This window comes from Plodia interpunctella, chromosome 26, assembly GCF_027563975.2.
Source record: "Plodia interpunctella isolate USDA-ARS_2022_Savannah chromosome 26, ilPloInte3.2, whole genome shotgun sequence".
Classification (NCBI taxonomy): Eukaryota; Metazoa; Arthropoda; class Insecta; order Lepidoptera; family Pyralidae; genus Plodia; species Plodia interpunctella.
The window spans coordinates 1,469,727-1,491,618 of record NC_071319.1 but is presented as its reverse complement, the minus strand read 5'-3'; the positions used below and the strand labels follow the sequence as shown (position 1 = coordinate 1,491,618).

General features: G+C 34.7%; 2 protein-coding genes across 5 annotated transcripts in view; one reads left to right on the top strand and one right to left on the bottom strand.

Annotated features, from left to right (window-relative positions):
- Positions 1–21,595, bottom strand: part of LOC128681232 (uncharacterized protein) — a 39,912-nt gene extending 18,317 nt beyond the window's left edge. For all 4 annotated transcript variants that reach the window (XR_008405950.2, XR_008405951.2, XM_053764989.1 and 1 more), the window contains exons 1-2: positions 19,564–21,595; positions 13,999–14,072 (exon numbers count right to left, since the gene is read on the bottom strand). Coding sequence is in view for 2 of the 4 variants with exons in the window: in XM_053764989.1 (XP_053620964.1) it covers positions 13,999–14,072; positions 19,564–21,328 (1,839 nt within the window). In the remaining 2 variants the exon portion in view is untranslated. The remainder of the gene's footprint in view (positions 1–13,998; positions 14,073–19,563) is intronic.
- LOC128681236 (ecdysone oxidase-like) overlaps positions 5,995–21,892 on the top strand; it is a 187,499-nt gene continuing 171,601 nt past the window's right edge. Inside the window, exon 1 of the mRNA XM_064436848.1 lies at positions 5,995–5,999. Within this exon, the coding sequence (XP_064292918.1) occupies positions 5,995–5,999 (5 nt within the window). The remainder of the gene's footprint in view (positions 6,000–21,892) is intronic.

The window sequence follows — 21,892 nt, the reverse complement described above, 5'->3', positions numbered from 1 at the left end:
ACACATCTCGTGAGAGTTAATTTCACGCGCCGAAGCCGCGGACAAAAGCTAGTTTGACATAATTTAATTAAACTATGACGCTTTATGGGCGGATGTGTCTGAGGCGAGCCCTTCTGTTATATAAATGTATTAATACAAATTGTACATGAGCACGAATTTTGAATCTAGTTTCAGCCTGTGAAAATGTCACTTTCACAGAAACATATAATTTTACGAGCTACTAGCGACCCGCGCCGGCTTCGCACGGGCGCAATATTATATATGTTATTTATACTATTACTATAAAGAGAAAATACAGAACCGATTTCAAAAATTCGTTCACCATTAGAAAGGTACATTATCCAAGATTGTTATAGGCTATATTTATCTCAAAAATCCCACGGGAACGAAGTCTCGGGCAACATCTAAGTAGTAGGTGATAAATTAACACAACGATCTGGCACATGCCTGTGTGTTGCCAAACCGTACAGTTCCGGATTCTAATCCAATAAGATAAAGCCGGTCACGGTTAGATTAGCTAGTTTTGGGGCAACACTAACGGGGCATTGTGAACCGGAGGGGTTAGTGCGGCTTAAATTTCACTTCTCACCGTCTAATCGATTCGAAGTGAGACGCAGCAACCTTCAGCGAACCAATCAAATTGGAGTGTGGTTGTCGCTGCGTCACAATGTCGCACTGTGATTGGTCAGCTGTGACTCACTGCGAACCGACTCAATGGTAAGATGTGAAATGTAAACCCGCACTTCGTGTTTTTTTCTTTCTTTTTTGTTGATCTATACCAATATTACAAGTGACAATATTGCAAATCGTAGACAGTGAAAGCTGTGGACGCCATCATATATTCAATTTTGCTGTTAAAGAAAGAGATGTGCTTATTAGAAATACATGAGAAGAAACGAGTCAAATCGCTAACATCTTTTATCCCTCGTCACGTGCCCGACCCAGTCTGCCGTCTGTGTAGTTACTCGTCCGTCGTCTGTGTAATCTCATGGTCTTTGACTAAGAACATTTGTCCATAAACAAATCTAAAATCTTTGAAAAAAAAAAATGATTAAGCATTTTATTCAAGTTTACAACACACACTTTGTAAAATTACACTGTAAAACTATTGCGAAATAGTCTTTTGACACTAAAAACTAAATGCCAAAACAGTTAGTGCAACATTAATAAAATCCTGACCACGCAACGATCATAAACTGCAGAGAGCCATGGAAAGGTTATTCTAAAAGCGGAATTTTCGAACGCGAACGCGAGATTTTATTTTCAAACATTCGCAAACGAAATTTGCGCGCCACTCCTATTGTTTAAATTACAAGGAAATTTATCTCTCCTATTGTTTAAACAAAGGATTTTTTACTCTACGAGTATGGAAATTAGGTTGAAATTGTATTGTAATTTGATAATCATGACATCAGAATCAAAATGGCGTTACCGCTGCTCCTTTTCACCTGTTGTACTCGAGCTAATTAAATTAATTTATGGCAAAACGGGCGATGAATGTTGTACACGAAATTTCCATTCGTTTGTTTTTTTTTCCTATGTTTAATAGGATGTATATAATTTTTAAATCGTTAACTTTTTAAATCAAACTTTAGGTACCTACCTAACTAAAATTGTAATCCTTAATGATTGTGAATGATTTTTTAGACCATTATTCTATTCTCATATTTCTGTAAGAAATTGCTGAGCGATAAGGCTTTAGATAGCGATATCACTGTCAGAAACGCCTTTTGTGTTATAATTTAAGTTTCAAGATTGTAATTGTACCTATATTTATGTGCAATAAAAGGGGTATTGTAATGTATTGTTAATAGTATATTAAACCAATCGTCATAGGTCAACTAAAAAGGAACAATTTCCAACGTACGAACCCGCAAGGAGAAAACTCTCCTTGCGGACACATAAAACTATGTGATTTAACATAATTTCTTTGTCACACGATGCAATGCAACAAGATCTCACTGACGACAATTAAAACTCGAGTCAAAAATGTAATTTTTTGTAAAAAAAAAAAAAATAAACATCTTTTTTTTTTTCTTTTCTTCTTTGTGGCAATCAAACTTCTTCAATAGAGCTTATTTTTGCCAGTGTCGAGTTACATTGTAAAAATAAACTTACCCTGTTATTATTAAATAGATAAAGCATACTTAAACTAAAGCATGTTTTGTCTCGTTCTGCCAATGTGAAATACTGTAAAGTGCGATGGTGATTAAACATATTTTCGTTTTTAAGTACCATAATTTTTTTATGAATAAGAGAATCATTCACTATAATAAACCATACACAAACAGATCTAGCTAACAGCTAAATCAGACCACACAATAATGTGCTCTATTAATAAACGTAACCTTGATTTGCGGCCGTGTATGTATTCGATTAGCCGGTAATTACACATTCGCAATCGGCGATTTCATGGCTGTCTGTATATTTACTCCTTTGCCGTGCGGTAAAATCAGGTTGTTTTAAACCATAGTTTTAGTAAGGGCCCGCGATTTCTGTTTTAAACGGACCCAGGCGCGGGCCTTTCTAAATCTATGGATTTAAAAGCATAGGTTTTTTTTTAAATTTGGCACATAACAGTCATTAATACAGCCATAAATATAAATAAACATATTTATGGTAAATTTTATAAGTTGTAAAATGTTGAGTTGAACAATGTTGACAACTAAACTGATATAGAAAATAAGTTATTAGTTAGTGTCAAATGTTTTTCATCCATCCTAATATAAATGTGTGTGTTTGTTTGTCCTTCTTTAATGTCGAAACGGAGCGCTATCGCGTTCTTAGTAAAAACAAAGTTCAACGAGATCCATTCAATATTTTTTGCGTAAAAGAATAACATACAACCATCCAACACAGTTAAAAGCATGAACATAACGACACATGTGCAAAAACACATAATTCATAACCTCATTAATTTAAAAATATAATTAATTAGTGAATGACATAACATAGAAAGTATATCAACATGGATATTTACATGTATAATGCGTATTACGCAATACGGAGCAAAAATATTCGCGTCTTGGACATTTTAACACCCCACGCAGAAAAGGCATGTTAGAAATGGAATCTGTATATTTGGCACCATTGCCCAGAATGAAACGGAAACATCTAAGTTTATAGTTACAACCTATCGATTATCTTTAGTCGATTATTATCGATTTTCTTCGTAACTCCTGAAAAATGACGACGGAAAATATCAATACGTATGCGTACTCTTGGATACCTTCCAGAATATGTGGTAAGATTTAAAATCATCTATGGTACAGATACTTATTGGCAAAAACATATCGAATATTTGAATTAATTATGGAAAATGTTCTAACAAACAATTTAAAAATAATTGCGCAAAACGGACTGGCTGAAACTTAAAACAATCTCCTGTAGAAAAAAAATATAACAATACATGTCCAATGAAAATGTTAAGTGAGTCATATAATGTAAAAATTAACTATTAAAATCCAATAATAATAAATCATAATACATAAATGCGGAAGGACTAAATTTGCGAAATCGACAAACTGTGACCACAATGGTTCCCAACGAGCTCTTTGTTTACGAAAAAAAATATATAGTTCGTTTTTTTATGAAATAATAGTTACATAATATAATTAGGGGTCGGCCAAAATAAAAAAAAGCCTTTATTTTTTATTAGCCTTATATGCAATGAAAATGTTAAATGTGTGCATAAATATTAATATTATAATATTAATATTACTGAATACACAAATGCAGACGAACAAAATATGCGATATTGACAATCTGTTTTCTCATAATGTTAATATCATTTCATAGAACTCTTTGTTTCTGAGAAAAATATTGCTAGTTTTTAAATTAAATAATAATTACAATCACCATAAAATCAACTGGTCGTAGGGGATATAATTATAGAAAATATATGAGCTGTATTTTTAGAAGCTAATTACCTAGTATTGCTTTTTAAAAAATCTGACTTTTAATTATTTTATTTTGTCGTAGGTGCCTATTTGAATCGTGGGATTTGCAGATTCACGTAGGCAAAATTACAATTGCAATTTTGCCGTTACACGAAGCGAGTCATTCCAATAAGTCATACGAATTGTAGAATCAAAATGGAGACAATAAACTAGAGAAATTACGCCACAGGTCTTGAGAAAACAACAGAAAATAAACCAAAGTAATCTGGTAGTTGTAAATCATGCAATAATAATTTCAAACCACACATAAATTAAAATAAAACACAAAAATCAAGATTACAGTACAGCTGTATGTATTAACACATTCCTTTGCCAGGCGCCTGAGAAAACAAATAATATAATTGTCTATGCTTGTAACGTACAGTTCACAGATTACAAATCAATATTCTAAATTCCAGCCAGTTCTCTTGCTAAGCGCACGAAGTTCTTCGCTAAGTTCTCTTGCTTCTTGTTGCTAAGCGCACGAAATTTAAATTGTTCAACTAATAAAATATTTATTCCTATGTAGGGCTACCACATTGAAATATAAAAAATAATAATTTTCATATCTACATTATACAATTTTGTTAATTCAACATGTTTTTAATTATTTTTTCGTACGCTTAGAACTATCTATAAAGGGTTCTTAGTATAAAACGCAAAACCTCCTAAAGACTACTTGGGTACATCAAAACAAGCAACTTTTATTCTACGACTTTTCGTGATTCGTAGTTTTTTTTTTTTTTTTTCAAATAAAAAAAAATACAATCTAGTTTGCGATTCTACACATCTTAACTCTATGTAATAGCCAAGCAACACGAGACAGCACAGTAGCGTTATGTACGTAGCGGAATCGAACATAGAGTTAACGTTTTATAGACAACGACATTAAAACTAAAAAGGAACGTTTTTGTATTCATTACGTTTAGACAAAAGTCGTAAAACAAAAATTGTTAGTCTCTATGTACCTTATGCGCCTTTGGAAGGCTATGCGTTAGATACCAATAACCCTGTATACCATCGATCTAAATTACATTTGTGTTTATTTTCATATTTTTATACAATCCAAGACAATTATTTTGGTTTATTAAGATAAAGGGCTAAAACCACTATACAAAATTAAAATTATATTTACTGAAAAAAAAAATGTTCTAGTATGTGCCAACCCTAATTTACTGTGAGAATTCCCAAGTGTTGAATATTTATCCTGTTTCCAGTTGCAATGGAAATGCAACTCTATACGTGAACGATTAAGGTTAGTTTTTAAATTCCGCCATTGAACGGTTAGTGATTCAGCCTATGCGCATGTTTTGGTTAGTACAATAGCGGCCTATTTCTGAAAATGTCTAGTAGTAACTAACTGACATAAATACTAACCAAGTCCTAGTATTATTATAAATGCGAAAGTTTGTGAGGACGCATGAATGTATGTTTGTTACTCTTTCACGCAAAATCTACTGGACCGACCGATTGTTATGAAATTTTGTACACGGGTAGAATATAAGCTGGAATAATACATATGGTATTTTTATCGCGAATTTCCCACAGGAGCAAAGCCCCGGGGCGCAGCTATTCAAAAATACTTTAACTTTAGCATACAGTATATAATATACTTTATATTTTTTATGAATAACAGGGTAATTATTTCCAAGCTTTGAATTTAAAACTTAAATTATTTTATGTGCATTTTTCCTATCGCTTTTCTGCGACATTTGAGTTTTTTATCGAGTACGTCGTTAACACTCGGTTTCGGATTCAAGTCGCCTAAAGGCATCTGACATGACTATTTACGCCTATCCACCGCCAACTAATTTTGTAACCACGTAAAACGTTTTTCTAACTTTCTTTCAAAAAAAATAATGGCAAGTAGAAGCATACACGCTCGTGAGCCAAATACAAAAAGGCAAGTCAATCAGTGTTCAAGTTTCCTCACGACGTTTTCCTTCGCCGGAAGCAAGAAGTGATGGTCTACGAAAAGTGCTATACATGAGTCAGATTTGTATACAAACTGATGTGGTACAAGTAGAACAAGCGACTTAAAAGTCGATGGGAAAAAATGACGTCATAACCTAGAACTTGCAGAAAATTTGTTGTAACAATTCCCATGATGACAATAGTAACATATCACTTCTACGTCGACATCACTTCGACCCAATTTTCATGCACGTATTCTTTAGAAAAGTCAGGCGTTTGTGGAACGTATAGTCTTTCTATAGCGGAACACTTTATTAGTTAGTGCGTTTTTGTCTTTCGAACTTCTTACTTGAAATATTATATTTTATCTATGCATTTTAAATTCAACAATTTTCGAATGTTTTTTTTTTAAATACACAATGCTAGCCACTGAAAAAAAAAAATAAAAAAGGCCAGCTACAAGTGCAAAGTTTAGCATTATTCTGTAAATTTATAAAAGAGAAAAATAATAACCCGTGAAGATCTAATTTCTGAATAAACTTCACGAAATCGTTAAACCTAAATGTAGGTTACTTCTAGGTTATCTTGTGATTAAAAAACGATTGCGTTTAGTTTATCCCTGCAGGAGATGGGGGCAACGATCTCTACTCTATGACTCAGTCATTGTCGACGCTACGGTACTTTTTTTTTAAAATTCTTTGAAAAAAGAACGTCGAATGACGTGCCGTGCGGAAACCGTAAATTAAGATTAAACTGTAAGTAATTACGTCATTGTATGAAAGTTCCTGTTTACATTCAATTCGAGTGATTTATCGAAGACTTAAGCTAGTTATATGCTTGATCTTAGTGAACTACCTTTTGAAAATACTGGCTTTGTGAGTTCTTGTTCTTCTTATATGTTCCTGTTTATAATACCATTAAAACCCATCTTTCATCCTCTCTCATAATAATATATGATGTTGAAAGAGCAAAAACATTTTTTTTTTACATATATTAGCTAAAACTGATTATAATCCTAATTAATATTATAAATGCTAAAGTAAGTTTGTTTGTTTGTTACCTCTTCACGCTCTAATGGATATGGACACAGGGTACCTTTCACCCCATGGAAAAATAACGCAGGCGAAGCCGCGGGAAACAACTAGTGATAGATAAGTTAACCCTATCAACAAATACAATTCTTAGATGTCAAAGTCTCGACTGTCTTAGACGTAGCGAAAAAGTCGCAAATGAAAAAAATTACATTGAAAGTCTTGCACCAAAGTTTTAACATGCAAATGTAATGGAACTATTCCCATCTCGGGTTGTCACAACAACTGGTTATGTTAAATCTGGTACACTGCATACCATTGTTTCACGTTGCATAACTGAATGTGATCCATTCGGTCACGAATATTAGTGCGAAACATTAGTTCGCTTCGCATGTTTTAAATATGTAACAAGCTATTTTTTTTGTGACAAAGCATTAATTGTAGAGCTCACATTTTGCAATCAGGCTTAATATAATATACTAGTGGTTGCCCGGGGCTTCGCTCCCGTGGGAATTTTGAGATAAAATATAGCTTATAGCAATCTCGGATAATGTCCAATTTAATGGTGAAATAATTTTGGAAATAGGTTCAGTAGTTTCGGAGATTACCACAAACTCACAAACGCTTACCTCTTAAAAATGCTGCAAATTATTGTATTTGGGTATATTTTTTATTTTCTTGTTTTTATTTTATGGGCAATAAAGATATTTTATTTCGTGATGGGTACGAATTTGCGATACAGTACATACCTACCATCAACTTTTACAGAACGATTCCAATGCAACTCAGTTCAATTTAGAAACCTAAAATGAATCGCATTCATACAAAAAATTAAGTCGATGATACGAATTTGCGATGCAGGTCAGTTTAGGTCGTGAAGTGGATCGCGTTAAGAGATTATAGTAAGCCCCCTGCTAGCTAGGTCGTGAACGAATCGCAAAAAGAGAGGCCCTTGCTCTCGAATTAATTCGCAGACCTTTAATATAATGAAGATTCGGCCTGACGTCAACCATTTATGGATACCTTGCTTTTATCGTCTTTGTATCTCTAGAAGTTTACCAGAATTGGATGGAAGCAGGTTACAATTTCTGTGTAAATGATAGATTTTACATGGCTTTGTGTACCTAGACATACATTCGAGAAACAAAATACTAAGCACTCCTGTACTAATTTTTATCATAATCTATTATCTAAATACCAGAGCATTTTTTTTTTGATTCCGTAAGCTATAGAGCTATCCACTTCGCACGGTCGTCGGCATCCCCAGTTGTCAGACCATTGTCACGCATATTGACGACATCAAGCCAGCACTTCTTGGGTTTGACCCTCTTCTGCCAGAGCTAGACGGACGCGGCAGACAAGGGCGGTCTTGCCACATTGCCTATGCTCTCAAGGCTTTATACCTCTTGTATCAACATCAAGTTACAGATATTGAGTGGTCCCTAACGCGGGAACCACACGCCACTGTTATACCTAGACCTATCATATCTGGGGAGCTACCATAGAACATGCAAGTAGCACGTCATTGCGTTTACAAGTTCTCTCTTTTTTACACGATGTGTATACGATATGGAAGAAATGTGGACGTTAGTAACGTGCTGTATTTGTATGTTTCGTGGTAGGGCCTCCATAAAGTATGAGCACAGATTCATTGAGTATATTATATATACATAAATTCACTAACAGTTTTAACAAAAAAAAGTTTTTTTACATCCAAATGATTTTAACATTTAATAAACGAGTTTCGTAATACATTTCACGGTCCCGTTCTGTGGTATTACTGAATTTGATTCTACTGTGTGAAATTAATATTTTAACTAGGTGCCAATTTGTTTGATTGCGTAATTAACCCCCGACTCAAAAAGTGAGGTGAATATTGTTATACTTACCTCAACAGGCATAGCCTACTTACAATTTTATTATATGTACGTATATTATATTGGTAAAATATGACACCAGCCATTGTAGCCCACTAACACACATCAATAAAACCAGAATAATTAATTTGGCATTCAATTTGGCTTTAAGTATGTTACGCCTTTGCATATAAAAAATGCAGCACCACCGTGAGTCACCCGTCAAACTTTCGCGGCAAAAAATGGCTGACCCCACCTGTCAACGGTTCTTATTGACATTCCATTCATTCTATTATTGTGGTTTTGCACATTTGACGCTTTTTAGATTTTTTTATTATATTTAATGCTCTCAAATGTCTAGCGAAAGTGTCTCAAGCTCAAAATAGAACTCAAATTGTCTGCACTTTTTATATTTCGTAAATGTATAGGCATGTTTCGAATAGTAACAGTCTGATGATAAAATCATAAAATTAGATACAGGAAGTATCTATCTAACTCCTAAAGTAAGTATATGGTACTGATGTACAAATAATGTATCAAGTCTTTAACCCTTACGGGCTCGATACAATCGAGATTTGCGAAAATCACGTTTAGTTATACGGCGGGCTTAATATTAGAATAAAAATATTTCTTATTACGAAAACTGAATTTCATTGAGAAAATGTAGTTATACAGGCTTAGTGGTATCAAACGCAAATTTCCTACATTGGGTACATCAGAACGAGCAAGTTTTATTCTACGACTTCGTGTTCTTATTTTTCATATGAAAAAAATACAATCTAATTTGCGATTCTGCACATCTAAACTCTATGTAATAGCCAAGCGACACGAGACAGTGCAGCAGCGTTGTGTAGCGGAATCGAACACAGAGTCCACCAAACAAAAAGGGACGAGTTGGCACTACAAATCAATCTAAACACTTCCTCATTAGCGCAAAACAAAATTAAGATAAGCGTGAGCTAATTCTGTTTGGTCTATAAATGTGAAATAGACATTCGTTTACACTATACTAGCTTTTGTCCGCGGATACGCCCGCGTGATTTCCCACGGGAGCAGTTATTTTTCCGGGATTAAAGGTACCTTATGTCCTTCTCCGTACTTCAGACTATATGTATGCAAAGATTAAAGATTGCTTGAGTAGATAGACCGTGAAGAGGTAACAAACAAACAAACTTACTTTCGCATTTTTAATATTAGTTAGGATAGTTAGGACTAGCGACCCGTCCCGACTTCACTCGGGTAAAACCAATCATACTCCTAAACATTCCTCAGGGAGCACACTATTTATTAAAAAAGCCACGTCAAAATCTGTTGCGTAGTTTCAAAAATCTAAGCAGAAAGCGAATTTGTTTTATGATATGTAGAGACTAGCGACCCGTCCCGTCGTCGCGCGAGGTCTATAAACCATCGAAAATATATACGGAAGTCTGAATAAAAGTGAAAACTGCAACTATACTATATTATAGTGACTAGCTGTTGCATATGGATCCGTCCTCGGCAAAATGTAGACTATATCACTTTATGATTAAACAACTAACTCTACGCAGAAAACCACATCGTTTCATTGTTCCGTTAGAAGGACAAATAAATACTTCCACATTTATAATATATATATAAGTATGGGATAGAAAGAAAGAAAAAAATTATTTGCCAAAAACATGAGTACAAATATACAAATTGATGTCAAAATGAATTAAACCTACACGTTTTACCGAATATAGGTATGCAAATATAAATAAATAAAGAGGAGCATGCTATCCACTACAAATAACAAAACAAAAAAGAATTATAATGTAAACTAGCACTAAATTCTATCAGAGTCTATCATTAAAGAAATCATTTAAAGTATAATAACATTTATCAGTTAATAAAGAGTTGAGGTGCTTTTTAAATAAATTTAAATTTAAGCTTTTATATTGATTTGGAATTTTGTTGTAAATTTTCGGTGCCATACATACTATGCTATTACAGAGTAAAGCAGTTTTTGATGGGTGCATGCATAATCGATAGATATCTCGATGATTCCTCAATACAACATCAGCTAGACGAGGGAATGAGCATTGGTTTTCACAAATGTTACAAGAAGCATGAACTACTAAACTGCAATCGTATATAGTGGCTTAGTACTTTCTTTCTTATCGATTTTGTTATTGCTAAGATTTCAGTCAGCTTGCATAAAGACATCAGACACGACTTTTACGACCGCCATTTTGTGCATTTAAACATCAAAATCCCGTACTAATGACTGTTTAATTCTAATCAGGAAGCAATAAATTATAAGACACTAGCTGCGCCCCAGGGCTTCGTTCCCGTCGAAATTTGGGGATAAAATAATATCCTATGTGCTATCCATGTTATATTCTATCCGTGTAGCGAATTTCATAACAATCGGTCCAGTAGATTATGCGTGAAAGAGTAACAAATACAATATTAGTGAGGATAGTTATGCTTAATATGCTATTGGTTTATTATTGGCTAACACGGCACGTGTTACAAAACCACCCACAGACGTGATAAGTATCCAATTTGGTGGTAAGCATCGTAAAATCTATTTTGGAATTTTACAAAACAACCAAAATGAGTATTTAACGTACTATTAATAACAAAGAAATCGGTTCTGTATTAAGTTTTTGTTCATATCTAATTGTTCGCCGCGAACTTAGATGTCGCGAACACAATCTTTAACAAAATTGTGAATATTCCAAAAACGACTTAACCGATTTTGTTGCCCCAACAAACTTAAAAATTCTATTGACGTATAGTATTATATATATTATTCATATAGTATGTAGGATCTACATACTTTTTAAATACATCAAAATCATACAAACAATTCGAAAGTTATCGCGATACATACATACAAAACAAAACAAAAAATGTATTGTATGCCCCAAGCTCGCTCGGATCAGTTATGGCTACACACTATCACCGAAAAGGGTAGATGACAAAATCAGAAAATTGTAAAAAATATGTATGCTCTATATAAAAATTAGATAGGTATGTCTAAAATATAAAAATAAAATCACCCGTCATAAAAAACTGAAATTTTGAAACAGCTTTTATCATAAACGCGTTAAATAAGGTAGCTGTAGAAAAAAACATAGCTTTTTTTCGCTAAGATATTACTCAATCGTGACGTCACATTAGTATATCATTTAGTATGGTGCGTTTGGACGAGTCCAAAAATGTGCGATTTTATTTTTGTCATATCTTTGAAAGCATTGTCATTATCACATTAACTTTTTCACTGGTGTTTCTAATGATACATACAATAGGACCTTCGAATAGTCGATCAAAATAAAACCTACTCAGACAGACGTTAATGCATAGTTTTTATGAGAGCTTTTGTTTACCGCAATGAAAAACCAGCAATGTATACCGCAATAATCGGCAAACTGCACCACCGTGTACGCATCGAAAGTTTTAACTTCACTGTCAAACCACATTCGTAACCTCTGTATAATGAGTCTATTGCCGCTAGATGGCGGTACTTGGATAAAATTTGACATATAGTCTAGTGTAGTCAGCCAGTTGGAGCCATTGCCACATTAAAATGTCGTCGTTTTCTTGTTTTTTACTTATATGTTTTGACACGGACGTGCGTTGACGTACGTCAAAACTACACACAATTTCTGCATCGTTCTGAGACGGACGTCAAGATGACGGAACGCTCTTAGTGAACCAAATTAAAATATACAAGCTTTTATGTAATAGATTTTTATCATTTTTAACTTTTTCTAATTGGGTTCATAACTTTAACTACAAAACAATAATTACAGCCAGAAATATTCATAATAATATTTAATACTAAAGTAATCATAACAATATTATTACAATTAAAACTTCCTCTAAATAAACTCTTCATAACAATTCTTCATTTACACAATTCATTGTTATCAATGGGCACAATCATTGTAAATATATTATGTTTCTTAGGTTCGTCCTAGAAACAACGAAAAGTTATAGATTTAACAAGCAAAAATTAAAAAAAAAAAACAAAAAACCCGCCTCTTTTGGAAGTCCTTGCCAGACAAGATCAAAGAGAGAAGAACGTTATTGAAAGCGATAGAGACAAGAAGGGGAAAGATGATCGGCCGCCTTATACGACACGACAACTTTATGAAATATCAGATTGAAGGAAAAATCGATGCAAGAAGAGGAAAAGGAGAGCCAAGAAGGCATTCCTAGATGAAATAAAAGAGAAGGCAGAGCTCGTGTCGTATAGGGAGGTGAAACCAATGGCTGAGGACAGAATTAGATGGAAAATGCTCCACCGAATTTATGATGATGATGATAATTGTAGTATTCAAAAAAGGAATTGTTTTCCACCAAGTCCAATGGCGTTGCAAAGCGGCCATGTTTGTTTTTTTTTAACGTCACATATCAAAAAACACTCTGGCAACTAAGACTAATTGACTAATAAAAACGATACCTCATGCCTCAATTATATAAATCCGTTCAGTAGTTTTCGATACAAGATACGCGCGAAAAACAATACCCTTCTTTGCAGTTAGGTAAAAATATATGCGATATCATGTATGATGTTGTATTGTAAGACTATCCTTACAAAATAAAGAAAGACCTTCTAGTATCGCGTCTGTATGTATGAATGCGATAATCTCAAAACCTACTTACTACACGGATTTTTCACTAATAGATAGAACTCCTGAAGGCCTACCACGAAAACGTGTGGACGCAGTAGCGTGCTACGTGTTTTATGTTTCGTAGTAGCCCCCCAGAAATACGCGAATATGAGATAGAGAGGAGTAGAGTATCCTTTTATCATCTTACGAAGCTAGTAAGAGTTGTTTGAACTGAAAAAACCATACTAACAGTTTTTTTTTTTGCAGTTTTTCACCGCTATCGCCATCAAAATGTGGTGAGATTTTGAAGTTTGGTTGTAAAGTCCACAAACAAACTTAACTTTTCCATTTAATCCAGTAACGTGAATAGTTCAGTGGGCGAAGTGAGTGTTAGCATTTAAATTCTCACCATCGAATCGATTCGAAACGAGACACAGCGAACCAATCACATTACGCCATTGTGACGCAACGACAACCACACTGCTATGTTATTGGTTCGCTGCTTCTCACTTCCAATCGACTCGATGGTGAGAATTTAAATGCTAACCCGCACCAACCCCTCAGGTTAATGTGCCGAAGACTACTTTTATAAACTCACAATTTTACGGTGGAAATCGTAACAGACCATGATTAAAATTAATCTTAATTAAAATAAATAAAAAATGACTTGACTTACCGGTGTTCGCCTATGTAATAGGGTTCCCACAGGGCTGGGAATTTTCGTAGGGCTGCCACCAAGGGGACTCCGTGCTATGGGCAAAATTACACACATAATTATCATTACTTTCATAGTTAGTGTGTTTCGAATATCTGCCACTAGATGGCGGGGTAGGAAGTCTTAAAAGTCATGTCTTGAATGAAATCTGACACCAGAGTTAGCAATAACACACTCGATATTAATTACTTTCATGAATAAATGTGGCGTTCCAAGCGTTTAGGTGGTATTGAGTTAAGGCCGTATTCAGATGGTTGAATGGTTGGTTGATCATATGGAATAAAAAAACAATTTTACTCATATTTATTGTAAAAAAAAAAATTCAATGTTCAAAACTTGCAAAAATCAAATTATTGGGAAACAGACATTGAAAGTTTAAACGGTAATAGCTAGAGTTCTAGTTACTAAACGTACACTAGCATTATGCATTATGCATTTGCATTATCTCACGTTGTGTACATGATTTAGAGACGTTTATTGCATGAAAACGTAGCCCTTTGCATGTTGCATTAAAATCAATTAAAATCGCATAATGCCAATTTTCCACCTTTATTTTTCAAAAAATCTCAAATATCTCGGAAACTAGAATCTGTCCCTTTTGCTTGGAACGCCACAAATCTTTTAATTTTTTATCTGTACTATTATGCACTGATGTGATCAGGTGTGTGGCGACTTCTTTTCTATAATAAATAAATATGGTGCGAAAGTGCGAGTCGGACTTGGCCGGATTTTTTATTTTATTAGTTCGCTGTGAATCACACAAATTGAGCTAGCCCCAAAGTAAATTTGAGACTTGTGTTATGGGATACTAACTCAACGATACTATATTTTATAACAAATACATGTATAGATAAACATCCAAGACCCGGGTCAATTAGAAAAAGATCATTGTCCATCATGACCCGACCGGGGATCGAACCCGGGACCTCTCGGTTCAGTGGCAAGAACTTTACCACTGCGCCACCGAGGTCGTCAAATTATGAAACACATTCTCCATTCAACGGCTTCATTAAATTTTTCTTCATTAAATTACAACCAGTTTAATATTCACCACTGTTTTTGCAAGCTAGTTATTCCGCAAATTTTACGTCAACACAACAGTTTACATTTCCATTGTGTGACGTTAGGGTTGTCACAAATAGTGACGAATTTGTCACTATGCGTGACGCCTAGAGTGGTGGATTTTGGGGATAAATCCATACATTATTATGAAAATAAATATTATGAATAGTTCATATATGTATACTCGTAATCCTAAGTAATATTACAAATGCGAAAGTTTGTTTGTTACCTCTTCACGCTCTATCTACTCAACCAATCTTCTTGAAATTTTTCATAGATATAGTTTATAGTATGTAGAAGGACATAGGGTACCTCTCATCCCGGATCCCGAATAACTGTTTCCGTGAGAAATTTTCCTGTCAAAAGCTAGTTTACTAAGTTCAAGCGCATGACAGATTAATGCATTAAAACTTCTTTATTGATTTAAATGAAAATACTTCGTGAAATCTTTACTGTGAGTGTTGAGCTGATACTGAGCTGCAATAATAGCATTTCCAAAGAGGGTAACGTAAGGTTTAAGGTAAGAAACAAACTTTAAAATATTACTTAGAATTAAAATTTGAACATTAACACTTTTGTCAGCCCTACGGTGACCGTGAAAAATCTTGACTCACCGCGAACGTGGGACGAAACTATGCAAATATTCTCATGTTGCCACTTGTTTACTTAAATTTCGTAGTAACTATTGTGAAAATATTGCCCTATTAGCATTTCCAGAACGCCAATCCACACTTGAGATTTTTAGATACTTGAGATTCGTCAGATACTTGAGATTTTCAGATACTTGAGATTTTCAGATACTTGACATTTTCAGATACTTGAAATTTTCAGATACTTGAGATTTTCAGATACTTGAGATTTTCAGATATTTGAGATTTTCAGATACTTGAGATTTTCAGATACTTGACATTTTCAGATACTTGAAATTTTCAGATACTTGAGATTTTCAGATACTTGAGATTTTCAGATACTTGAGATTTTCAGATACTTGAGATTTTCAGATATTTGAGATTTTGAATATGAAAGTGAAACTTATTTGTCTTCCTTTCAGTTTGTTTGTCTGTTTCGAAGCTTCTTTCTTTTAAACCACTCAACGGATTTTGATACAGGTTTTCACTGTTATTTACACAATTTATTCTACAAGGTTTATTAATACATAAAAGACGCCGTGCGTAGCCGTGTCCGGTCGCTAGTAAGCAATATATAGCAATGTATCGACAACAAAAGGTATGCTTTATAAATATGATGACTTCATTGCTACTGAAAAGATTGATAAAATCTTAAGTGAATTAACGTTAACACAATTTATTATAAGCACAGTCAACCTCAGATCAAATTATTCTTCACGGTTCCTTCCTAAGCAGTGTGTATGTCTGGTTGACACTTTAAGTTCACTAGTCGTAAGTCATGTCAGATGCCTTTAGGAGTCTTAAATAAATTCTGATACCATCGTCAGTGATAACATTCTATAGGCAAGGAGAATGTATGTTGTCTATTCTACGCACGTGACGAAAAATGTACAATGTTATCTCTCATCAGACTTTCATAAGCATTGTTTAAGTGTGGTGTAACGGAGTAACCGGTGGTCTTGTAATGGTTAAGACGACCGCCTGTGGATCATAAGGTCCCAGGTTCGAATCCTGCTCGTGCCACATGAGTTTGTATACCAATCTGACTCGTGTATAGTTGTTTTCATCGACCACCATCTGCTTCCGGTGAAGGAAAACATCGTGAGGAAACCTGCACACTGGTTGATTATTAACTTGTGTGTGAAATGGAGAAGGCAATGGCAAACCACTCCATTAATAATACCAAGAAAGTTGTTATGTGTGTTTAATTCCACGTAATGACCACGACCCTCAGCCATGAGGAATACGACTGTAAAGATATGAAGAACGTAGTAAATAGAATTGTTTAGAGTCTTGCGTTACAATGACGTTAAATTTTAAATGGGATTACGGTATGCAATATTTCTTTGTTTATTCAACGCTCGCTGCTTCGCTCGAGTAAAATAATAAAAATAGATGGTTCCGTCTATCTCTGTGCCAAGTTTCATCGAAATCGGCCCAAGTTAAGTTTCATTAATTACAAACGAAAATGAGACGCGGCCGTCGCTCTTTATAATATTAACTAGCGGCCCGTACCGGCTTCGCACGCGTAAAAAACATAATATAATAAATTATACACCTAAACCATCCTCTGGAATCACACTATCAATTGGTGAAAACCGCATGAAAATCCATGCTGCACTTTTTGAGTTTATCGCGAAAAGCCAGACGCGGCCGTCGACTTTGTTTCATAATATTATTATGTAAGGTTATATATATATATATATATATATATATATATATATATATATATATATATATATATAGAATATTCGACTTAACATTGCTTTTTATATTTTTATATAGTGGATAGGTACTGTGCATAAAAATAAAAAAATCAGTATTAAAAAATACATGCCTAATTTAACGTTAAAATTATTACAAAAAATGATATATCGCGGGTGCAGCTATAAAAATAATTCTTAGTATTCATTTTATCTATTCGAAAACTTCAACAATTTTTGTTTTCCTCTTATTATTGTAATCTGTCCGTTTATGACATTAAACAATATTTTTATGGTATCTAAGCAGTTATTGGTCCAAATCCATTGACTTGTCCTCTCCATAAATCAGTACTTTTATTGTACTTGTTTGTATAAGCTTCGAATCCATTGCATTATGAACACATGTCCAAGGTCGATTTTCTCTTTAGTCTGGAAAAAACCACTCTCGGCTTCATGAGACCAGCTGCAAGCTCATTGGTATGGTTTAATAGAGACGGTCCTTGTACTTTAGCATTCTGTTTTTGATTTCCTCCATGACTGTGGGGATATTTAGGTCCCGATGTAATTGTGCATTTGTTATATATCAACAAATTAATATTTTAATTTTTCTACGAGAGTCCTACATTTCACGTAATCCACTTAAGTTTGTGTTGTAACTACAGTTAAGAGCACATCAACCTAACCAAATTCATTGCAAACTCGCCTCTATTACCGCGCCCTAGACGCAGGGTAACCTGATGCGATGTTGACTGTGTACACGCCCTTGCAAAAAGAATAAACATGAATTTGATAAGCTATCATTGTGTTTGTTTGTGCCACTGATAACTTTCACATGCACACATGTTTGATGCGGGTTGTGTGCAATGTGGCTAGCTCGAATATTTGCTTATGCAGGAAGTGTACCTACCTAAAATAAAATTGCTAGGTAGAATTGTTATAATTTGTTTTAAACTATTTGTTCACCACGAACTTAGACCTCGCGAACACAATAAATTTTGATGAGTTTTTAACAAAATTGTGAATATTTCAAAAACAACTAAACCGATTTTGATGCTCCACAAACTTAAAAATTGTCTTGACACATTCTTCACATCTTTTATTTCATCAAAATCAGAACAACGGTTCGAAACTTATCACGTTATAAACAACCATACATACATACAAAAAATGTATTTTTGCCCCAAGTTGGTCAATTATATTGCTCCCAAATCCTATCCTACTTAATATTATAAATGCGAAAGTAAATGTGTTTCGAAGAATGAAATTTTAATATTTTTAGTATCACTCGAAGTGCACTTTTTTGGTGCGCTTCGACGGGTGCGCTCAAAACAAGAGCGCTTCGAGGAATAATACCTCTTGAAGTATGGAGAAGGGCATAGGGTACCTTATATCCTGGAAAATAACTGTTCCCGTGGAAAATTTACGCTGGCGAAGCCGCTGGCAACATTTAATTGTAAACTTTCAACGTTGTTTTGAGGTACAACCATGGTTACTACACATCAAATAAAAACGTAATAACCAGTACATATGTATAATAAAACAGTAGAAAAAAATCCTGTATTTAATAATAGTTGGATAAAAACCAAAATTAGACGATGGAGTAATAGCAAATGGAGTAAGAAAAAACAATATATCGTTACGCTTTGTCTGTACAGTTAAATTTCCCTAATAATTATGCCCTCCTTACCAAAAATTGTTCGGCCACGCGAACAAAGTCGCGGGCATCAGCTTAACGTTACGAAATTAAACTTAAATTAAAAGTTAAGAATAATTATTGTTTTTATTTTATTTGTTGCAACGAGGCTTACCATCATCTTTTAACGCGATCCACTTTACGACCTAAATTCGTACCATTGACTGTTTAGTATGAATGCGATTCATTTTAGGATCCTAAATTGAACTGAGTTGCATTGGAATCGTTCTGTAAAAGTTGATGGTAGGCCAACTGTTTTTCATTATCATTACATAGTATAAAACAAAGTCGTTTCCCGCTGTCTGTTATTATGTACGCTTAGATCTTTAAAAGTACACAATTATTTTGATGCGGTTTTTTTTTAATAGAGTGATTCAAGATTTGGATTGTTATCAAGTTAAAAACAGTTGAAATAATATTGCAGTAAGATTCTACTTACGTTTAGCACTAAGATGCCTTGGACTGATTGGAGGCCTCTCATCACATACCACTTCATCCAAACCGTTGTTATTATACTTCTTAACGCTTTCAGCCCAGTCCTGTATCCAGGTTTTATCCCCTTTGCACCTATTTAGACTCAAATAGGACAGTTTTCCAACCACTTTCTCCGGACTCAAATCACCGGTGACCGCTTTCTGAGCATTTTTCATCACTGTACTTTCAAAAGTCTCCTCCGCAAGCCTCGAGCTTGGCAGTGAAACTGGAACTGAAGACTCTCTAGACAACCTATGAATATAATCTGTCTGATCTATCTCAGACTTCGTTAGACTACATCTACGGTTCGGTTTCTCCAATTTGACCGGATACTTCGAGCTTAAAACACCAGATGTTGTGACCGATGTGAAGCTGCCAACGTCGACGTCTTCTCCTTGTTTCGGTGGAGATTTCGTGAAGGTTTTCTCAGTGATTGTTCTTACTCTGTTCTTGATTTTCTCTAAATAGCTTCTAGTTGACTTGATTTGTTTTGATGTTTGTGCCGCTAAGTCACTTTCGTTTGGAGATTCGTAACAACATGATATTTCTAGTACATTTTTGTCTTTGGACACTTTTGGTAATTCAAATGTTGTGTTTGTTATTGGACTTCTTAGAGCTATGTCTCTTCGAGGCTCCTTTGTTATTACTGGTTTACTTGGGTAGTCAAACACAAGTTCTGGATCTCTTTCACTACGTTTCTTTAGTGTTTCCTCTATAGCATCAGTCATTAACTCAGTGTCGAATGTACGGTCTATGCTCATCCTTGCTTTCTGTTCCTCTGTGTAGTTATCACCTTCAATAGTGTACGTACCAGTTGAAGAATTGTTTGATTGTCCGTCTACTTCGTCATCTATGTACAACGGTTCGACTTTTGGTAAACATTTCTTGAACAAATCTGGTGTTTCAGAGGAAGCTCTATTTTTCCTGATCATCGGACTTTTTGACAGTTCCGGTGTTGATAAGCCATTGTCAGGAGTCAAAATGTCTAATTCCGGACTAGAAATATCTGTTAACATCACACCATCTGGACTTTGATCAACAATGTCTGATATACTATGCTTCGGTTGATAACTTGAGGATAGGTTACCATAACTTGGTGTTCTGTGGATGTCTCTTACATAGGAACTAGATGCATTCTTCAATGGTAATCTCAAATCTTGTCTTGCGGTATAATTCTCACTTCTAGACATAATACTATCAACAATTGGACTTTTGGACGTTCTTTTAGGCTGGAAATTGACTATAACTGGCGACTTTACATGCCTATTGATTATTGGGGAAGTTATTTGTGTCGATTGAGCTAGCGGGCTATTACGGAGTTTCACTGAACCAGACAAGCCACTATCTTCTTGATCTGATGAAAAATAACCTTCAGAATTGTAGCCCTGTGCTTTTCTTGGAAGTTTCGCGCTCATAGGGGTCTTTTGGGGTATTGGGGAAGGTTTGGTTAAACTGGCAGACATAGATTGAACTCTTTGATGCCTGGCTTGGGATTTCTTGGCTAGCTCTTCAAGTCTGCGATTGTCGACTTTCTTTGACTCTCCGAAGTCGATAGTGAACGCCATTGGATGTACTTTAGGTGTATCAAGCTCTGATTTGTCATCTTTACCTTCGGAACCAAGGTCTTCGATTTTCGCTGAACTCTCGGAGGATTTAGATATCCCTTCAGAATTAGCGCTCTGCCCCTCGGACAAGGGACTGGACACGTCTGCTTCAAAGCTAACACTCATCTTTTAAGGATCCAAGCAGAAATATGACATCATAATCACAAAAGAATTTCTAAAGCACAGGTTTAGATACTACACATCACTTTTTAAACTGGATCGACAACACAACACAAAGCGCGGTTTACGAAAATAAAAGAAAATTATCGAAAAGTGGAACGAGAACGATCTAATAAACTAAAAATTAAAATGTACTCCGCCTACATTTGCAACCACGGACAACCGAGAGCAAAAATATTGCATGACATGACATATGTTCGTGACGTCCAAAGTGAAACTGACTGATGAACGAAACATGATAATATTGACCTTGCTGGCAACACCTTTGTGCAACAATTTGATTATTATTCTTAATTGTCTGGATAAAAAAAGGTAAAATATTATTCAGTTTTGATTGATAATATCATATTATAAAATATATTAAAAATTGTAATCATTATTTTCTTTTTTTGGATTAGTGTATTCGATCGCATAATTTGTGACTGGCAGAAGCAGAACAAAATTAACCTTTGCCATCTTAAAAAAAAGTAACTTGAACTGTAATTGTCAATCTTGTTTGTCCTCCTGTCA